This window comes from Lytechinus variegatus, chromosome 3 (genome assembly GCF_018143015.1).
Source record: "Lytechinus variegatus isolate NC3 chromosome 3, Lvar_3.0, whole genome shotgun sequence".
Lineage (NCBI taxonomy): Eukaryota > Metazoa > Echinodermata > Echinoidea > Temnopleuroida > Toxopneustidae > Lytechinus > Lytechinus variegatus.
Window position 1 is genome coordinate 55,293,266 of NC_054742.1, and position 21,159 is coordinate 55,314,424.

General features: G+C 36.5%; 1 protein-coding gene across 1 annotated transcript; it reads left to right on the forward strand.

Moving 5' to 3' along the window:
* Positions 1-1,607: 1,607 nt before the first annotated feature.
* LOC121412234 (mucin-5AC-like) lies at positions 1,608-19,707 on the forward strand. Its single transcript, XM_041605138.1, has 6 exons — positions 1,608-1,892; positions 11,673-11,840; positions 15,479-15,583; positions 16,272-16,613; positions 17,026-17,346; positions 19,260-19,707. Exons 1-6 carry the CDS (start codon positions 1,808-1,810, stop codon positions 19,358-19,360), a joined length of 1,122 nt encoding a protein of 373 aa, XP_041461072.1. The 5' UTR covers positions 1,608-1,807; the 3' UTR covers positions 19,361-19,707.
* Positions 19,708-21,159: the final 1,452 nt, after the last annotated feature.

The following is a 21,159-nucleotide window of genomic DNA, read 5'->3' on the forward strand; positions in this document are numbered from 1 at the left end:
CGAGCGCGAAGCGCGAGCGAAAAATTTTATATCAAGTCTATTTTCCAATTCTTCCCCTTACCTTTTTTTGGTTTTCTTTCGGGGTCGGGCCGGCCCTTACGAGGCTGTAAATTACACATCATGGGGTAAAATACCTCTTTCTTACTTTTCTTTCTGTTTTTCGTAGTTTCTATCAAGGTAAAGAGTACACTTTTTCTGCAGGTTGTCAAAAAATAGGGGGGGCCGGGGCCGGCTCGGCCCCCTCCTGGATCCGCCCCCAAGCAGGGACATTTTGAGAACTATTTTTTAGGAATTCGTGAAGAGCACATAATCACCAGAGTCATCTGATGATTTTTGTTACAGAATTACACCTAAACAAATGGAGCACTTTTTTGTAGTCATTGTAATCATGATACGTATCTCATTAATCAAATGCTGTGAGCTGAAAATTTTTCAAATGCAGACCTGAAGAGGGGCGTTAATGCTTGTTTGTAGAAATTCACCAAGACCAAACATATTTCAGTATGCGAAGCGAGAGCTGAGTTTTTTTTCCAGAAAAAGGAAAATTTTAAGGACTGTTTTTAGGAATTCATGAAGAGCAGACATATCTCACGAATCTACTAATGCGAACGTAAAGCACTGACTGGAAATATTTTATATTGAGACCTTAAAATGTGGCAATCACTTTAAGTAGCTATGAAAATGAAGCATAATAATCACTACATAAAACAATCATAACTCGAGGTGCGAGGAAATATATTTGATGTATATTGACTTGAAAACGGAATGGATACAAGAGGATTATTATGTAGTTTATTGAATAGGCAATGCGACATCCAGGAATATATAGTATCATATAATAAAATATAATATAGCATGATATTATAGGGTAATATGATATAATATAATAAATAATGTGATATAATTTCTTCTTCCCCACTACGTTTCTCTTTTTATCCTTTTTCTCCTTTCTCCCTTTTTTGCCCCCCCCCCCCAATAGTTACGCCACTATATAATAGGCTGGTATAATTATATCAAAACAATTCACCTTACTCTTTGCACTCGGAGCCGCGTGGTTCGCATCTTTACAAAAAAAGCCATTACAAAACGCTATATTCTATTTTCATGAAAGGCATGGCATATAAAAATGTATCAGATCGCGCTTGGTCTTATTCATTATAGGCCTTATCTTGATTTTAAAGTAATGTCAAAATTAACCAAAACTTCAGTCTCAGGAATACCCCCACCCCGAAAAAAGACGATAATTAAGTCAACCTTTAGCTCCTCCCTCTTTGTGTAAAAGCTGGACTCGCCCCTGCCCGTATGGGATGGGAAGCAAGCGCATCACATGACCCCCATCTCCTCGTTAAAATGATGTGGGGGGGGGGGTCCCGTGTCCCGTATGCATATAAGGAATTAATATTTTCTGTGAAGAGCGAACCATTAACAGATTTGTAGATATAGGTAGATAGCGATCAATATCACATCCCAATTTAGCCAGCTCAAGAATCGCCATCACTTAATTCGCCTCCAAAACCTCAGAGTATCCACGACCACGATGAATCTACAAAGTGGATTGGGCTCAGTTCACTCACTTTCCCGCCAATACGTCATTAAAAGCGTCATTACATGATCGTAGTCGTAATTAACATCATGCACGCGTTTGATCAGAGTGATGGTTTAATCAAATAGTAGCCTTGACTCTCAGTGTCAGTGTACAATGCGGATCGTTGTAAATTCTGAAACGGTAAAGTAAAAAAAATAATCATTTAGAAGTTCATTTCTAGACTGAGCTGACTCTACGTGTCTTCTGCTTCTCTGCTTACATATGAAATGTAGACTAAAAATTGACGCAACAATGAAGAGGATATTAAATCTTGTTATATTTATCAGTATCAACACGACATGGACATGTAAGTAATTCGCATTTACATTTACTCGGTAGTTGTGGAATAAAATGTGGCTCACTGATTAATGATAATTATTGATGTCGAAGCATGATGTTGACGTTTGATGGCAAAAATAATCAGGTCCTAGGTCCAGATATAAGATATATAGGCCCAGGTTCGTTTATAAGATGTAAGATTGTTATGGTGATGAGAAATGGGAAGGACAGGAAGGAGAAAATTCATTTTTTGTTAAGGGCGTTTCCATAACTGACAAATTTGCTATGTTTAGCTTTCCCCAAAATTTGGGTTAAAAAATGAAATTATTTTGTTCCTTTTATGTAACTATAATATGCTCTGTAAGAGAATTTTTAACTAAATATTTTCTGCATTCATGGATACAAATATCGGGGAAGGTTATTCATACTGAATTATCAAGGAGTTACAGAAGTGGATCTAGAGGGGGGACTGGGGGGGTTGCAACCCCCCCCCCCCCCCAAAAAAAAAAAAAAAAAAAAAAAAATCCGGGGACCATTTTTTAAAATCTTATCTTTTTTTTAACTTATAATTTTATTTTATTCTATTTCTATGTATTTATTTCATGTATTATTATTATTATACCAAAAATAGTGGTGTTTTAGATGCAAGAAAACGCCATTTTCACACACAGATTTTCAAAAATTTTCCCTACTGTGGGAGGGGGACACCCCCCTCTCACACCCTCCCCTCGCTTACTCCGCTCGCTTGGACTCGGTCGCTACGCTCCCTCACATACCACCCCAACCCCTCCCCCTTTATAAAAAGCTGGATCCGCCCCTGAGTTACTGATAATGAAGGATTAAAATATATTAATTAATTTGACAGTGCTCAAAAGTACAAGAAAGAGGCGTTTATAAAGTCATCCACTATTGATATGTATATTTGTTGCTAGAATTAAAAATGATAATATTGTTGGTAAAATGTAAATAATGTAAGTTGGTGGTTGTTGTCAGTGGTCTTGGTCATTTGGTGATAAGCCTGCGTAATGATTGCTCTTGGTGGTGGTGGTGGAGTCGGTGGTAGAGATGTTGTACGGTACCTATGCATTGGTGGTGGTGGTGGTGGCGGCGGTGGCGGTGTTGTCGTTGGTGGTAGGGGCAGTTTTGTTTCATGGTTATGGCGATTGTGGCGCATATAGTGCCTGTGGTTCTCGCATTCATTGAGATAACGATGAAAGTGGTCCGGTCTACTTGCTGATCGTCAGTAATACAGTCAGCTTATTTTCCGGGCTTTTTTTCCCGACCTGTGAAAATAGCCAATGGAACTCATCTTCTGGAAGGATGATATCAACAATATAATTTAGCAAATTTTTCCCCAATTCATATTTCCCAAAGTTTCCATGGAAATTAAAATTTCCGTGCAGGAGTTATGATACCGTTACCAAATTTAAAAAAAAAAACACGATTATTTTGGAGCCTTAATTCAAGTAGGCCTACTTTTATATGAGAAAAATTGCTCTTTCCCGCAAGCTTTTAAAATCCATTTTTTTTGGGGGGGGCAAGTGCCCCAAGACCCTATCTCTACGCCACTTGGACTAGATCCGCTCATATCTTACAATATCCATTCCTCATCTTCATATTTGGTACAGGAGCACTCTTAAAAATAAAACTGTAAAATAAACAGTAATTATTACTGGCAGCTGGGACTCACAAAGCGTATGAACTGTTAAATTACGATTAATTGTAATGCAAAAATACTGAATAACAGTAAAAAAATAAATCATTCATTTAACATGAAAATCGCCGTTATGATCCGCATGCACATTACAATCAACGTAAAAACACGACTTGTAGGGATTTTTACAAAGATTATTTTTTTTTACTTTGTTTTACCTTTACATTGTAATTCTACGTTACATATCACTGCATAAATACGTTTGGTTTGTCGTCTGTTTTTATCCTGTAAAGTTACGATTTTTTGTAAAATTACTAATATTTTAATAGTGAGGATGCAAGGGCTTTGGGCTTATAGTTGGTTCTTATAGATACACAGTTTAGTTGAAAAAAGTTACAACTGGTATTTCTTCCTTTCGGCGATTTTCAATTTATTTTTTTATTTTTTCCTTTCTGTTATTTCTTTCTTTCTCAGTTTATTTCCTAATTGTCATATCCCTATGTTTTATTTCTTCCCCTTTAAAATTTTTGCTTATATCTGAATTACTGAATGGGATAAGCCATTAGCATGTTAACGAGGCCAATTGGTTTGTTTTCTCCACTTCGCTACTACATCAACTTTTGCTCATGGACGGAGGCTCTCTCTTTTAAATTTCCTCTTCTCTTTTCTTCTTTTTTGTTACCCTTCTTCCTTTACCTTCTTTTTCTTTTCTATTTCTCTCTGTTGTTTCTTCATTCCCCTTTCCATTTACTGTATTTTGCTTATATTTCTTTCTTTCCCGCCTTCCTTTTCTTTCCCGCCTTCCTTTTCTTTCCCTTCTCGCTAGGCAATCACTTTCTTCTCGTTATCTTGTTCCCCCTTCTTTTATACCTTCTCTGTTTTGGGGGAGGGGTGGGGGGGGGTGCAAGGCCCTTCTCCCCCTAGGATCCGCCCCAGGATGTCAATGAAAAATATCTGAGAAGCTAGATTACACAATGCAATCCTTAAGTGGTGTTTATGGGCCTACTACATCTTCGAGGCAATACATATATGCTTATTTCCTAAACGATATCAACCGTGTCCTTTCATCGCGTGGACTGTAAATTAAAACTATTGTTAATAAATTAAACTATTCTTTGACGAGGATTAGATGTTAGTCAATCAGCTTGATTGAAAATGTAATCTACTATCGTTATTATCATCCACTGGTCGAAACGAATTTCAATGACGCGGAACCTTGGGGTGGATTAAAATATGGAAAACAATTCGAGGCTGGTCGGTATAAACTTTTGATAATTTGATTAGAAAACTTGTCAATTTTGTTATTGCAAACTCACCTTCATTTATTTGTTTTGTATCTCATCTTCTGTCTTATGTCCGGACTTAAGTTTCTGCCATTAAATTTGATGAATAGGTGAATTTATGCAGCAGCCGCAGAACTGGAGACACGGGGGGGGGGGCATCCCCCACATATTATTTCAGTAATCATGTATGTAAAAAAACATGTAACAGCCTGACTATTGATTTTATGTGCGTTAAACAACTCACCCCACCTCCGCCATTCCCAAAACCGTTCTACGGCGGCTGGAGTAAACTCACACAAAGTCAGCTTAAACTTATACAAGACTGTCAATTTTCTCCTTTTTCGGGAGGGGGGGGGGGTGGGGGTAAAGTACTAAGATTGGAAAATGAAAGTTGGTTATCACTGAATAAGATCAGGATTTTCTGTTTGAAACTAAAATAAAACGAAACGAAAAAAATTTGGATGAAAAAAGTTGGATGATTTCATCTGTCTGTTGGTATTGTACGAAAATGCCTGTCAAAATAAGTCCCGCTGCAGGGGCGGATCCAGGGGGCCGGGCCCCCCCCCCCCCCCCCCCCGATACGGTTATGCGCTGGGAGGTTAACAGCAGTTTCGTCCTTATTCGGAGCTGACAGAGTCAAGGACTACACTGCTGTCTTGATTCATTTCGACCAAGATTTCTTGGTTGTTTATTGTCATGAAAGGCCATACATTTTCTATGTTCTTGAATCCGTCGAAAATTACCTATTATATTCCAATCGCACTGTCAATTTGCTATAGATATCGTGATAATGTAATAATAATGTGTCTTTTGCATGGTAGTCTCTTTAGTGCATATTTTAAAGTTGAAATGCAAGAGATGGAAGAAAACGTGGCCCCAGAGACATAAATATAAGAAAAATAAACAGTCACTTATGATTGTTCACAGTTTAGCTGTAAGAAAAAAAAATTGATGGATATAAAGATTACACCCTAAAAAAGAAATGTTAACTAAACATTTGAAAGGTTGGAGGAGTGACAAAATTTTCTAAATATTGCAGTTACCACTTTAAATGGTTCTACTCAACACTTAAAATGTTGGATTCAGCTTTATACAAGGTTGGATGTAACATTTCGGAAAGGTTGTCTCTCCTCCAACCTTTGAAATGTTGATTTAACATTCGAATTTTTAGAGAGTAAAAGAGCGAAGCGGTCAAAACGGATGCACAACCTCCACAATGTCTTAATTTGCAAGTGTGAATACAAGTGATGTATCAATAAATTGTTAAGACAATTGATTTTTATTGTCAAACATTTTCTGCTATCATGCCTATTTTCAGAATTTTGATTAATTTAATGATATTTTTAGGGGGTGAATAATGACGTGATTGTATTTTGAATGGTATTTATTTCGAGCTTTTTCAGGAAAATATAACAGAGAATCACATATACATGTATATAATTATTGTTCAAAAGATGAATTCATTATAATACTATATACTGTTTAGCAATTTCAACTTCCACAAGTAGTAACAATTCAAATAAGGCATACAGGTATAAAAGAAAATATATTTGTTTGATATATGCATTAAAGAATAATTTACACACCATTCAACATTATCACCCCCCCCCCCCCCCGAATTAAAGAAAATTTTCATGTTTTTTTTTTCGTTTATCAAATAGGCTTGTATGAAAATGCTATTATCATAATTGATAACAACATGTACAAGAGCATTATTAATTAATGTGACCCTCACCCATTGTAAGAAAGAGGCTAATTTGATGTACAATTCATTATGATGCAACTAAAGTTTTCCCATATCAGATATGAGAGGGGATTGATTGTTTAAATATCTATTGTGTGATTATTTACCTTGTATATTCATCAAATCCTAATTTACATCTATTGACAGCTTGTACCCAGAATTATGAATAGATTTCGTCTGATGAATTACCGGATAACGGTCAAGATAATATCTTATTAATCAGGTTGATTAGATTTGTCCATTGCATTGTTAGATAGTCATGAAGAGAATTCATTGATCTAGTTATAACATGCAAGGCGATTTGATTTCATGCGGGGTGTGGGGACTTTGGTTGACAGGGAATTTAATCCAAGCGAAAGGGGGATCTATCAATGTTTTCTGACTGAAATAGTGAAGATTCGATCGCAGTCACTACTCTACATTGCGGAAAAGCGATTGTGATTCATTCTTGAAAGAATGAAGGCACTCAAGAAAAAAAAACACTTGGTGTTAAACACCACACGTCATTGGCAAGTGTACTCTTAAACAATGTCTTAAAGATAAAGACATGATAACATCCTGTATAAACAATTAAACTAAAATAAAAAAAATTCTCGCTTTGAACTTCTCGTAGTGTCCATCGTCTGAAGCAAAAGTCTGACTAGCATACACGTTCTCTGCTAAAGGATGCTTCATATCCTTTCATATAGCTTAGTCATCTATACAGCATTCTTCTAATTGATATGATTAAAATAAAAATCACTAATTACAAATCGACAACAGACTCAAAACATGATACCGGAAGTTATACAGCAATAATGTAGTCTACAGACACAGACCCTTGGTTTTCTCAATTCGCATAGTGCATAATGTAGAGTCTGAAATAGTGAGACTAAATTCACTATGTACTGTGGCTGACTCTACCATTATTTAACACAGACAGAACTATTGGCGTCTAGTCTTTACTCTAGACCTGCTATCGGTTGAAGAGTCATATATGAGTCTATATGCTTGCAGACTAGCAGTAATGCCGCAGTCCCACCGACTCCAGACTCATCAAAGCTATAAATTAGGTATTCCAAAGGGCATATAATAATCGGTTTGGAGTCGGTTTGTTCATGTGACAGTAGCACGGAGGGCAAGGTCGTTTCGTTGAATAAATGTATATAGGAAAAGTCAGTCGTGACGTCACGACGCTATTATGGCATACGCCTGTAACAGAAGGAGTGGCGAATAGCACCGGTAGGGTGAGGGCCATGGCTTCCTCCTTTAAGCTAAGATTTATGTAGTATGATATTCGGGATGCAGGCCTAGATTGGTTCATGTAACATGTTTACACTAAAAGTGGGCTAAACACGAATGGGTTTATGATTTGATGGTCATTTTCATGTTTTGTACACGTTTATTGAAAATTAGTTGGGGCTGAAGCCCCCCCCCCACCCCGCCTCAAGTTCCACGGGCCCTGGTGTATATAAGATATGCTCAACTATTTATCATTTTGGGCATCAACATCAACGGAAACACAAAGTATGAAATCAAGAATTTCAAATCCAGCAGATTCTTTAAAATAGTCCTTTAGCCTAAAGTTCGGAAAAACATTTTAATTTCAGTTTCAGGTTTTTGTCTTATTTCCAACAGAATATTGCAAAATCACTAGAAATACATGCAATCATTATAAAGAAAAATCGAGAAAGAAAAAAAACATGTAAAGCGATATATATACTGTATGTGTGTGTGTATAGATCTTAATTACACATTTGAAAAAAAATTAATTGATCATGAAATATTGTAGGTGAGGATATCATATCCATTTTAGAAATGGAGCTTTCTTGCGCCTGTGTCATTCGATTTATGTCACTGAAAAACATGTACATAACATGGGTCATATAACATGCATGGTGCCTTATTTTGATTGCTTTGTATCCCTCTCGCAATAGTAATCCAGTTCTTCTTCCTTTGATTTCTTCTAATAAATAAATGTTCCCCTGTGTAACATGAGCCTGTTCATACAGAGCAATTACTTTTTCACCGCCCCGATTTTCAGCGGTCATGCATTGTTATAATATATCTCCTTTGTAGGCGTATGATCTTACTTGTTATTGTGGGACGAAAATAAAATATTAGAAGAGGCAACGCACAGTAATGAGATATGCTTGTTTATATAATTGCATGTTTTATTGTCATAACTGTTTGATGATTCGTTATACTGTTTTGCGAACTTTTTTATGGAAACTAGAAATAGATATTCAGTCTGTTGATATTCAAGTTCAGGATCAGCCTCAGATATTGTTTCCAACATAACAACATATCAACAGACACGAAATTTATATATTTTTCCATTTGGAAGCAAACATGTTGTAAATGAATGTACATCAAACTTTCTGTTTATCAACAAGACAAGGTCTGGTAGACACATTGCAATAAAAGAGTAATGTTCGAAAAGAGAAATCGTCAATAAAAGATGAACAATTTATTTTGAAAGAAAAATAAGTTCAGTTCATTTTTTTAGAATTTTAATTCCAACAATTAAGTGGGCATGGTAGGTCAGTGTTTAAATTCAACCAAACCTCTTCTAAGGTAAAACAACAAATCATGGATGACGCAGAAGACATTATGAAACAACATGACCTCTGTCTGCCTGTAGTTTTATTCTACGTTTGTCACAAATTTAAAGGCAGATAACTCCTTAAAGGGGCGACTCCGCAGGGGGGGGGGCGCAGGGGGTAACTGCCCAAAACGATTTTCAAGTAGTGGAAAAAAAGGAGGAGGAAAAAAAAGATAGAGGAAAATTTAAGAGAGGGGATATATAAAGAGGGTTATAAAATAGAGGATCTGTAATTGGCCGTATAACTCAATAACACATATATTTCTATAAATACAAAATATGAGGTCTTCTTCAAAACAATCACTGGTGCCCCTGTTCTTTTATCTATCATGGGCGTCGGAAATTATTTTTTTTCTCTCTCATTCCATGCAAAATCAACATTTACTCTCAAAGAAAAACGACTAATGAGATGTTTCAACGAGTACGGAAAATGGCTGGTGATGGCACTGTATACACAAACAGGATGGTCGTGATCGACGGAAAGATCGAGACAAGAATGATTATGTTTTCTTTGTATAAAAAGACCAAAGAGAGGAGATATTGAATGAGATTTGACGTATTTATCATCTTGTTATCAACTCTCCTTGAGTGACCATTCCGTTATTAAACTTGCAAAAGAAATATACTTGACAGTTACACAATTAAAGAGTCTATAGCGTACTTTCGAGGGCACCTTTTTTTTCATGTGTTTTTTCAAAGTTACAATATTCTTCTTTTTTACTCCCTTTCTTCCAATTCGGAGCATGATGGGAAAATAGAGAAATATGATGATAAAAGGAAAATGTCGCAAGGGGGAGAAAAAGAACAGGGACATAAAAAAAGCCAGGGACGAAAAATGGGAAAGAGAGAGGAGGAAAAGAGGAAGAGCTAAGAAAGGCAGACATCGATGGAGGAGAAAGAATGGGAAGAGATGAAAAGACACATGGGAAGAAAGAAAGAAATAGTATGAGTGTATATATTATATATACAGTGCGTATCAAAAAAAAGTTTACACTTTGAAAAAATCCTGTAAAATTATACATTTGTAATATCCTGAAGATTGTTCCACATTTTAACATTGGTACAGGTCCATTAAAGCAAATGACGATGTAACTGTCGAAAAACATTTCCGCCTGAGTGAGCACCACTTACTTTTGAAAAGTTAGTGAAAAATGATTTGCGCAGAAATTTGAAATAGTTATGCGAATGAAAGTAGACCTTAATCATGAAGAACACATGGAATTTAGCTAGTAAAATTGATTTGAAGATATCTTCTACATTGTTTGACTTGTTTCCTTGCCCAAAACACTTCGAAGAGTGCATTTTGCCCCACCCCACTCCCCCACACACCGAGGCCATCGTGACGATATTTGCTTTACACTGAGCTGTGATTTACATGGAATGGCTTAAGCTTGATTTTCATTTTGTTAATCATTGCTAAGCTTTGGAAAAGTGTGGAGAAACAAGTATTAAATGAAAAATGAAATGTAAACCAACTTTTAATGATAAAAACTTAGTGAAAAAAATGCTGGAGATGTCTGATATAAACTTTTGTTCAGATTCAGTTATGTCCTCAGATCCAGCTGGCATAAATAGGGTAAAGGTTGTGCTTATTGAGTGTTGAAATTTCAGTTTGGGTGGCAAAATTGTCACAAAATGCTTGAATGTATCCGTTTTACTCCAATTGACTAAAAGTGCAAGGGAAATGTATGATAAATCTTCCGTACTGTCAGTTTGATTTCGTCCTTTCGACTTGACACAGCATGAAAACCAGCATTTCTGCGCAATCAGATTTCTGCGAGCTTTACAGAAATGGACAGTGCTCACTCAAGTGTAACATTCTGACAAAATTTTTACTTTCGTTGGATAGATGAGACCCAAACCCAAGATTATATGTGAAAAAATTACCCACGTGTTGTGTATTTTTTAATTCCCAGGACTTTTCCAAAGTGTAAACTTTTTTTTGATACGCACTGTAGAGAGAGAGAAGTCGTTTGGGTGTATGTGTAACTGTGTGTGATAGATAAAGAATGTGTGGGTGTGTGTGTGTGTGAAAGAGATATGGCTATTTTCATGGGTGCAAGTGTTTGTCTGTGTGTGTGCTGTATAGATACAGAGTGTGTGTGAGTGTGGAATAGATATCTGGTAGAGCTGTACATTTGGAAAATGTACATGATTGTGTGTGTGTAAATGCAGAGTGGAGATAGAGAGAGGTGGGTGGTTATGCGATGTGTGCTTGAGACACAGACGCAGTTTGGTGCTTGTGTGCACGGTTGTGTGTGTGCACGGTGGTGCGTGCTGGCGTGCACATAATACGTGCATGAGTGTTTCAAAAGCAGAAATAATTTGTGTTTAATGAGATATAACTAATGCATTATTTTAGAAAATGACAAAGAAATGAGTGTCAGTGTAAATTTAAGTGGGTCTGTATGGTTGTGGGCCGTATTCTTGCGTTTTTTAAATTTTGCTTAGTAAGCAAAATATTTATAACGTATGGCTGCGCAAAGGATCGAAAGCAATATAGAAGTGACTAAACATGTACACCTTGTTCTCATAAATTCTAGTTGCCACTACATGTGTCTACGACCCACCAAAATGCAACCCGTCAATCACTATCGAAACGGATGACGGAAAGTCGGTCCTACTGGTCCAGAAGTGGGTCCAGGCCCCGAAAACCAGTGCCTTCTGCGATAGTCCCACACAAAGTGGTTACTATATCTGTAGGCGACCTGGTGAGTACCTGTTGCCGTCTCAGGATTGTCGTCATGCATGGTAATATTGGTAATTTTGTGATTACAAATATATTTTGAAACTGCCTTCTGATAGTCCTACCTTGAGGAAATGTGTATTTACCCATTAATTTTCACACAAAATAATAGAAATAAATTACATGGCATATTATATCCAATAGAATTGTTGTTACTTAAATAAGAGAACAAATATATATGATTATTTTGGTTCTTTCAACATTGAACATTTGTTAAACACACAGTGATAGATATCGGTGGAAATGTGACCCCCCCCCCTGATGATATTGATAAAACCCAAATAAACAATTAATAAATGCATTCGACTTGTACGTCAATCGTATTATTACAATTACAACATTTTTCACATTTAATTGAGTGTTTTTTTGGAAGCTTAAAAGTGCCACCGAGATGTTGAGATAATTATCTCGGGAAGTCGACATCTTGATAGCAAAAGATAAGATGACGAGATCCTGGATCTCATCATGTCGACATCTTTTAGAAGAGATGATGAGATGACAAGATCCTGGATCTCATCATGTCAACATCTTTTAGAAGAGATGATGAGATGACAAGATCCCGGATCTCATCATGTCAACATCTTTTAGAAGAGATGTTGAGATGACAAGATCCCGGATCTCATCATGTTGACATCTTGTAGAAGAGATGATGAGATGACAAGATCCTGGATCTCATCATGTTGACATCTTGTAGAAGAGATGATGAGATGACAAGATCCTGGATCTCATCATGTCAACATCTTAAGAAGAGATGTTGAGATGACAAGATCATCTCATCATCTTTTCTACAAGATGTCAACATGATGAGATCCGGGATCTTGTCATCTCAACATCTCTTCTAAAAGATGTTGACATGATGAGATCCGGGATCTTGTCATCTCATCATCTGTTCTAAAAGATGTTGACATGATGAGATCCAGGATCTTGTCATCTCATCATCTCTTCTAAAAGATGTCGACATGATGAGATCCAGGATCTCGTCATCTCAACATCTCTTCTAAAAGATGTTGACATGATGAGATCCAGGATCTCGTCATCTCATCATCTCTTCTAAAAGATGTCAACATGATGAGATCCAGGATCTCGTCATCTTATATTTTGCTATCAAGATGTCGACTTCCCGAGATAATTATCTCAACATCTCGGTGGCACTTTTAAGCTTCCATAGTTTTTAACCAAAAATGTGTCATCCTGCTTTTTGGTCAAACTGCTTGTAATCTTTCTTTCTTTTCATACAATATATTTTTGCATATCTCCGATGTAGGTATACGTCACTACATGGTCTTTTAATTACGTTCGTAAAACCTGAATAGGCTTTTCTTTTATATATTTTTTTTCTTCGGGCATGACGTTAGCATGTATTTTCTAATTAATTTGATGAATGGAGAACAATAACATTAACCGTTTAAAATCGGAAATGTTGTGTGGGCGGGGATACTGTTTGTGTGTGTCAGTGAGCGAGCGACTGAGCATACATCGTTCCTGTGGTACAGATGGGGAAACATAACACAAACAAAGAGAAAATGGTGAAGGAAGGAGTTGGGATGACAATATAGTAAGTGAAACAGACAAAATAAGGGGATCGAGAGGGAGAGACAAACACTGACATACACACCCACCCACACATCTAAAGAGAATGACCAACTTCGGACATGCATTTTTCGAAGAGATACAAGAATGGGTCTACATCATTTTCTTGGTTATAGACAGTGGGTGATTTCAAGTCCGGTGTCGGCATCAGTGTTGGTGTTGGAATTTGGATTGCTTCCCCTAACTCCAAAACCTATTCTGAGTTTGTACAACTGATCCAGACCATCTTATTGACATCTCACAAACTATAGTGAGCGACTTTTCAGGACCATCTTCATTTTATGTTTGGGGTTTAATCTCGTTTTAAAAAATGACCTAACACCAACACTAATAGGTCAACATTGAACTTGAAATCACCCTGTATATTAATTACCGAGAGAGTGAAGCAACTGTACTGATTGCGAGTGCGTTTCGTGTCAATTTAAGTGAAATCTAATGATCTCATTCATACCAGGGTTTGAAGTTACGAAAATTTGGTAGTCGGCTTAGAATTATGTTACACCGGGACAATAGAAACTGAGAAAGACCATAAGAGGTAGAGTGAAGGTGAATTGAAAGAGACAAACTTGTCGATTGTTAACGACAGATGCTGTCGAAAGATTTCATTGAAAAAAAACATATATCATATAATCGTGAAATTTAAAGTATTAATCTTTGTTAGAGTGATGCATCGAGTACTGTGCCCCTCACTAAAAAAAGGGACCATCGACTGATTGGTGGAGAAATTTGTCCGTTACTTTTGATAGGTATAGATTATGGTTAGTACAATTTAGATAACTTACGAACGTTGAAAAAGAAAATGTTAAAAAGCAAATCAATATTAGTGTGATGTGGTTCCCTTCTCCCCACAAGCAGTATTCTCAAATACATGTATAACTTAGTGTATAAGTTTGTACCTCATAGTATTTATGAATAATTATGACAATAGGTGTTAGCTAGAGAGGACGTTTGACTCAACGTGAGGTTTAAATCCCTGACAGTGGTTCTTGTAATATAATGGATTTTTATCTGCTTTGCCCCTCTTCTCTCTGAAAGTCGGGAAGATAATAAAATACGTGATGAGAATATTTTTTCATAATTATGATTTGTTTTTCTCATGACGGTCGTAGAATGAAATGTGCAGTGTTTGTAGTGTTTTTTGCGCAATTTTTGGCTGTCAGATTACCTCACGACTGTCACTGATGATTGAGATTATGTATAGAAAAGTGAACAAGCGTCAGTCAAAATTCAAGTACAATGTGAATGGTACCCAAGGTTACACAGCATGTATAACACAGGAAGAATAACCCCTTTGAAACCTTTAATTAAGGTTATTGCTCGTAACGGATGGTGAGTTTTTCATTCACTAAATGAGCGAAAAGATGATAATTATCATGATTATTAATTACTTCAGACACGGTACAAAGTGTCACTCTGTTCTCTCTTTCTCTCTCTTCTCTTTCGCCATTCTCCGCTTTCTTTCTCTTTCATACCCCCTTTACTTCCCTATTTCCCTATATATTCCCTTCCTGTTAAATCCATACTTCTCCTATCTACACTCTCTTTACTTATTTTCTATTTTTACATCTTAATGCTGTTCTTTTCCACTCGATTCGATATTTCGTTCCATTTGATTTGATTTACTTTCTTTCAATTAAATTTCAATATTCCAATGCTATCCATTTCATTCTATCCTATTTCATTCCACATGATTCATTTCCACTCCTTTTCACTATTATGGTGGTTTCCATTGGATTTAAATTCAATCCACCAAATTTGCAATCCATTATATCATATTCAATCCACTTCTATTCAAACCATACAACCCAATCCTCTTTGAATCTACTCTGTTTCATTTTTCTCCAATCCAATTCATTCCATTCAAATTGCTCCTCACCACTCTTCCCCATTGTATTCTATTCTGTTCAATTCTGTTCAGTACCATTCATTTCAAAACCATTCCATTTATTTGATTAAATTTCATTTCAATCCACCCCATTCATTCTATTCCATTCCAATCCACTTGTGGCGTAGATTGCACATCTTCACCCTGTCTTCATGGAGGAACTTGTATGGAGACAAGATCGAGTTACAGATGTCAATGCATGCACGGAACTTATGGGTCCAACTGCCAACACGGTATGTTACCTCTATTAGGCCATGATGTTCGCATTGACGATGTTTTTTATTTACTGTATTTATGTATGTATTATGTTTGTATGTATGTATGTATTTGTTTATTTATTTATTCATTTATTTATGAATCTACTTATTTAGTTATACATTTGTTAATTTATTGAATGATTTGTTAATCTATTTGTTATTATTGTTTTGTGTTTAATCACTACTAATCAAATAGGGTAGATCCAGCATTTCAAATGACAAGGCAGATCTATCCTGAGAGGAAGGGGGGGGTAAGGCGCTCACTACTTTTATCACATAAAAGGGGAGGCAATTCTTCTTAAAGGGCAGGTATACCGTTGGTCTGGGGCAAAAGAGGGACATGTGCCTCAGAGGCATCCCCAATCACTTGCGTAAGACATTGAAATCATCATAAAACATATCCCAGAAACTGAAAACCAGCTCTATCCGCCGTAATTCGCATGAAAACCCTCATCCGATTTATCACAGCGATAACCATAGTGATGACAGCTTTGGAGAGGGAGAAGAAGTGGAGAGTGGGATAATGAGGGAGCATTGGTGAGGAATTAATTTGAGACTCTGACACGGGCTTCTACTATACTAACACGACAGGCGTTCCTTGAAATTTAATTCATTCATTTTAATGTATATCTACTTTCTCTTTATCCTGCATCATCTGTTTCAGTGACATCGCAGACATCTCCTTCCGTTACCTTCACCACTCCATCGGCGGAGTTTTCGGCTTCTACATCTTTGATGACAACCTCGACTCCCGACGTCCCAACTGGTATCAACACTGCCGACGTGCCAACTTGTAGTCCTACTGATTCAACTTGTAATCCTACAGATTCGTCAACCGGTTCTCCTACCGATCCGTCAACCGGACCTCCTACCGACCCGTCAACCGGTCCTCCTACCGACCCGTCAACCGGTCCTCCTACCGACCCGTCAACCGGTCCTCCTACCGACCCGTCAACCGGTTCTCCTACCGACCCGTCAACTGGTTCTCCTACCGACCCGTCAACCAGTAAGTATTCCTTTTCCAGATCCTGGAGGAGTGTTTCACGAAGCGATATTCATAAGTGACTGTCACGGTCATACTGTTAAAACCCACTGATTGTTGCATTTCAATGGCTGAGAACAACTTTGTCATTAAAAATCACTGTCAAGACGGTTTATGAATTGAAACCCCCTCTGAAAATATCATGTTATGAGATCATCACAGGCAATTCAAAATCTGAATTTGTTGCGAAATAATCTCTTTATTCAACACCAATGCCATATTAAAAAGGTTTTCTGATTAATTTCATATTGAGAGTTCGCTAGATTATATCCCTTGTAGACCGAGAAGTGACAGAAAATGGTGTTGAATTCTAGAGAAGCTAAAAATTCTTCATCCTTACGATATCTTCATAACTTTACATTTCTTTCACATTCAGCACCACCAAGCTACCAAGGTAAAGAGTACGGCTTCTCTTCTAGCGCGTTCACCCCGATGGCATTCGAAAATGCCCGAGATGCTTGTACTGGACTGTTCGGCCATCAGCCATCGGGATACGATCCTGGGCTGATCGAACTGACCGACGACGCGGAGAAAAGAGTTATCATCGATTTCATTTCGGAGACGGCAATTCCTTCTGGGTCATCGCTCTGGATCGGTTGTCCTAAGTATCTGTCCGGCGACCCCGAACATGGGTTTTACTGCTATAACAGTGATTACCGATATTCAAGCAACGACAATATTGATGAAGGCTACTGGGGTAAGGCCATAGCACATTCAGTTCTCTATAACGCTACGTGATCAATTAGACATTATTTTATTAACATCATTGTTATTGTTATTCTTATCATGAGTAGTATTTATTATTCTTATCATTACTAGTATTATAATGATAATTATGATTACAATTTTGGCTATTTTTCTTGTTGATTATATTATAAGTATTTGTATTATTTTTGCCAATGTAATGTCAAGTCAATATAACGGTGTAATCGAAGCTTGAAATGATAACATCCAAATAAACAGTTAGAATCAAAGAGCAAAACGCTGTAATTTCATCAAAATCTAATGAAGACTAATGAAGTTTCCGAGTTTTAAATTTTGGGAGTATTTTGTGAAAACAGATATGTCATGAATATGTAATTGGTTGGTTGATGATGACATTTCCCTCGTGTCACGCTTATTTTTTTTTGTATGAAGCTCATAACCGGGGGGGGGGCACTTACATTGACGAGTGGATACCATGCGCGACCAATAAAAAAAACACGTAAAAAGGATGTCTTTATCAAGATAGGGCACGTAGCGTAATAAGGGTGTCAAAAGCACTAAAATAATGAAAAAAAGGGTATCTATTTTTGCTAGGAAAGCTACGTGTTTAGGGTCAAATTTGCGAGGGTATAAAAAAATCTAGATTAAAATATTTTATAAAGGATGTACTTTTTGCCCCAAGAGTCAATACTACGTACGTGTTTAGAGTACGATTGCGGCGTGAAGTGTGGGAGGTGGACCAGCTGTACTAAACCCAATGATGTAGGTAAAGTTAAAACCGACGACCGATTGAAATATCGCTGTACTTGTTTAGGGGTTCAATTCAGGGAATAATTGCCAATAGTATCGTTTTGTTTCCAATACTTGTTAAGGGATAGGGTCTCACACGCCAATACTTGTCACCCCAGGGGTGTATTTTCAGAATATGGAAAATACGTGTTTAGGGTGCTTTTCGAGACCCCATGGTCGCGCATGGTATCCACTCGTCAGTGGAAGTGCCCCCCTCGGGGCTCATAATTATCAAATATCTTCATACATACAAGCTTCATGATTATAAATTACATGAGTCGATAATGTAAAAATGCTGACCTTTTCCTTTGTATTTGATAATGGAAATAAAATTCCACAGAAAAGTTTCGGCAGGGATGATCCTAGCGGAATTATATTCCAAGGGAATCAAACAGATATGATTCTCATTCCTTAAATAGAAATACTATTTTCGTATTCTGGATTCTTGTAAATAATAATAATAATATAATAATAATGATAGTAATAATAATAATAATAATAATAATAATAATAATAATGATAATAATAATGATAATAATTATAATAATAATAATAATAATAATGATAATAATAATAAAATATAAATAATAATAATAATGATAGTAATAATAATAATAATAATAATAATAATAATAATGATAATGATAATAATAATGATAATGATAATAATTATAATAATGATAATAATAATGATAATAATAATAATAATAATAATGATAATGATAGTAATAATAGTAATAATAGTAATAATAATAATTGCCAGTTTTTATATCGCACTCTTCCCAGAACGGCTCATAGATAAACTACTAACCCATACAGCATATTATTATTATTTAAAAAAAAGTAAGCCATGGTCTAAGTTTCTCCTAATAATCATAGGCATCTGATAATGTTAACCCATTGCTCAATTTTGTACATTAATTTTCTTCTGATTATAAGGGACGACGAGTCCCAAATACCCATCCTCCCACGTATTGTATGAGTTTTCGAAAGTGCTCGACGGTGCCACAACCGATAACTTATGGCCGTTATATATACACACACACACACACACACTATATATATATTTATATATATTTTTTTTTATTTCCCACCCAAATATTTGTTTTCATTCAGATTGGGACACCGGTGAACGAGGAAAAATGGTCGTCGGTGCATGGTCCTCAACCTCACCACACAGAAGTACAGGGCCGAGTACTGTTACTCGGCAGCTATAGCACTTTGCGAATGGACACCGCGAGTAAATTAATTTGATTATTCAATATATTTATCTTGCCGTTATGAGGGATACATTTTGAACCTGTAGTTTAATGCATATAGAATGGTATATCAAAGACAACAAAAGCAATTTCGATTTTTATATACATGTACATGGAGGCTTGTGTAGTCAGTTACATTATTTCAATACCACTCAGAAACATCTACTTAGGTGAGGAAGTCATAAAAATAGCTTCAGATGTATTAGCTGAAATATTGAGGCGGCTCGAACTTTTAGTATGAAATGAGACAATAGAATATATATAAATCTCAGCACAGGTGTTGACAATAAAAAGGAGGGACGCCATCTATAGGGGAAGGCGGGGTAAGTTGAGCATAGGGGCAAGTTGAGCCACCAGCCCCAGGCCAATAATGATTGAGTCAGACATTGTGGTGGTGTCATGTATTGATGACCCATAGCATAACCCCTAACCCCACCACATTGTTTTCAACTTTGAAACAAAAAGTAGTTTTTTAAAGGTAAAAATATGAATTTCAGCCAAAAAAGTAAAAACGAGTGTGAAATAAATAAGTGCTTTATAAATACACAGGTCTTTAGATATAATAAAGACATGAAAACAACATTATTAGTCCAGGTATGGATCTTCATTCTTGTCATAGTCTTTTATATGATGGATGCATAATAAATGTGTGGATACAAAATTATCGCACTAAGTTCGGACTGGGGTAAGTTGAGCCAAACAGCATGGGGCAAGTTGAGCCATGGTAATTCCTATGGTAATGTATCTTAAAAAAACAAACAAACCATAAAAATCGATTGAAATGCTTGCTGAAAGGAGCAAATTTACATGACCGCTCTTTTCCTTTTAAAGGATGTTAGTATTTATAGAGAATTAACAAGTGAAAAAACTTTAAACAAAAAATTGACATGCTGGTTCTCCCCTCATACATTTTGTACATAGTTTTTGTGGCTCAACTTACCCCAGAAGGTGGCTCAAACTTACCCCATATATGGGGCAAGTTGAGCCATTTGACATCGTTTTTTTCAAAGGTCACGATGACTTTCAGTGTGGGGATAGAAAGTTATATATAGGTGGAAAATATTTCAGAAGAATTAAATTTCAAGGCAAGGTACTTATTTCGACAAGATTATTAATCATATCAATTCTAACATGCAAAAAGCAAAAACTGTCACAACTTACCCCGCCTTCCCCTACTTAGTTAACGATGATGATGATGAGACAGAGGTGAAACTCTAACCAGATTTTTTTTTCTTGTCAACCGCGGTGATGAGAATGATCTGACAACGCTATGAAAATAATGACGCCCAACAGATTTCCTCCCGTTGCAGGGGAAATATAGTTTTACGTCATCCATTCCTATCACATATTGTATGACAACAATGTTAAGGAATTAGTTCCCAGTAAAATATTACATTATATCAATATACATCTCAGGTAGGCACAATTGCAGTAACAAAGAGACTTTAAAACATAATCATCAAGGTTAATGATAGGAATATTAATTTAATACAAACATCATCCAGACTCGTCAAACTTCATAGGGTATGGTATACTGGTCATCTATGATGCCGAGATGATACAATAAGCCACCCACACTCGTAAAGCGTTATGGCGAATAAATGAAAGAAGCCGCACAGACTGATAAACCATCTTGAGAAATGTTGAGATGCCGCCCATACTCGAAGGAAACATGAACTGTTCTTGTCACATGTGATGGCGAAGACAGAAGACACCGCACCATTGAGATCGAGTCAACAATCAGAGTGAGACATGAC

Bases quoted from the DNA above. Each gene is read 5' to 3' on its own strand.
- LOC121412234 (XM_041605138.1), top strand. From the start codon at position 1,808: ATGAAATGTAGACTAAAAATTGACGCAACAATGAAGAGGATATTAAAT. The intron at 1,893-11,672 runs GTAAGTAATTCG...CATAAATTCTAG, and splicing joins TATCAACACGACATGGACAT to TTGCCACTACATGTGTCTAC. The intron at 17,347-19,259 runs GTAAGGCCATAG...GTTTTCATTCAG, and splicing joins TATTGATGAAGGCTACTGGG to ATTGGGACACCGGTGAACGA.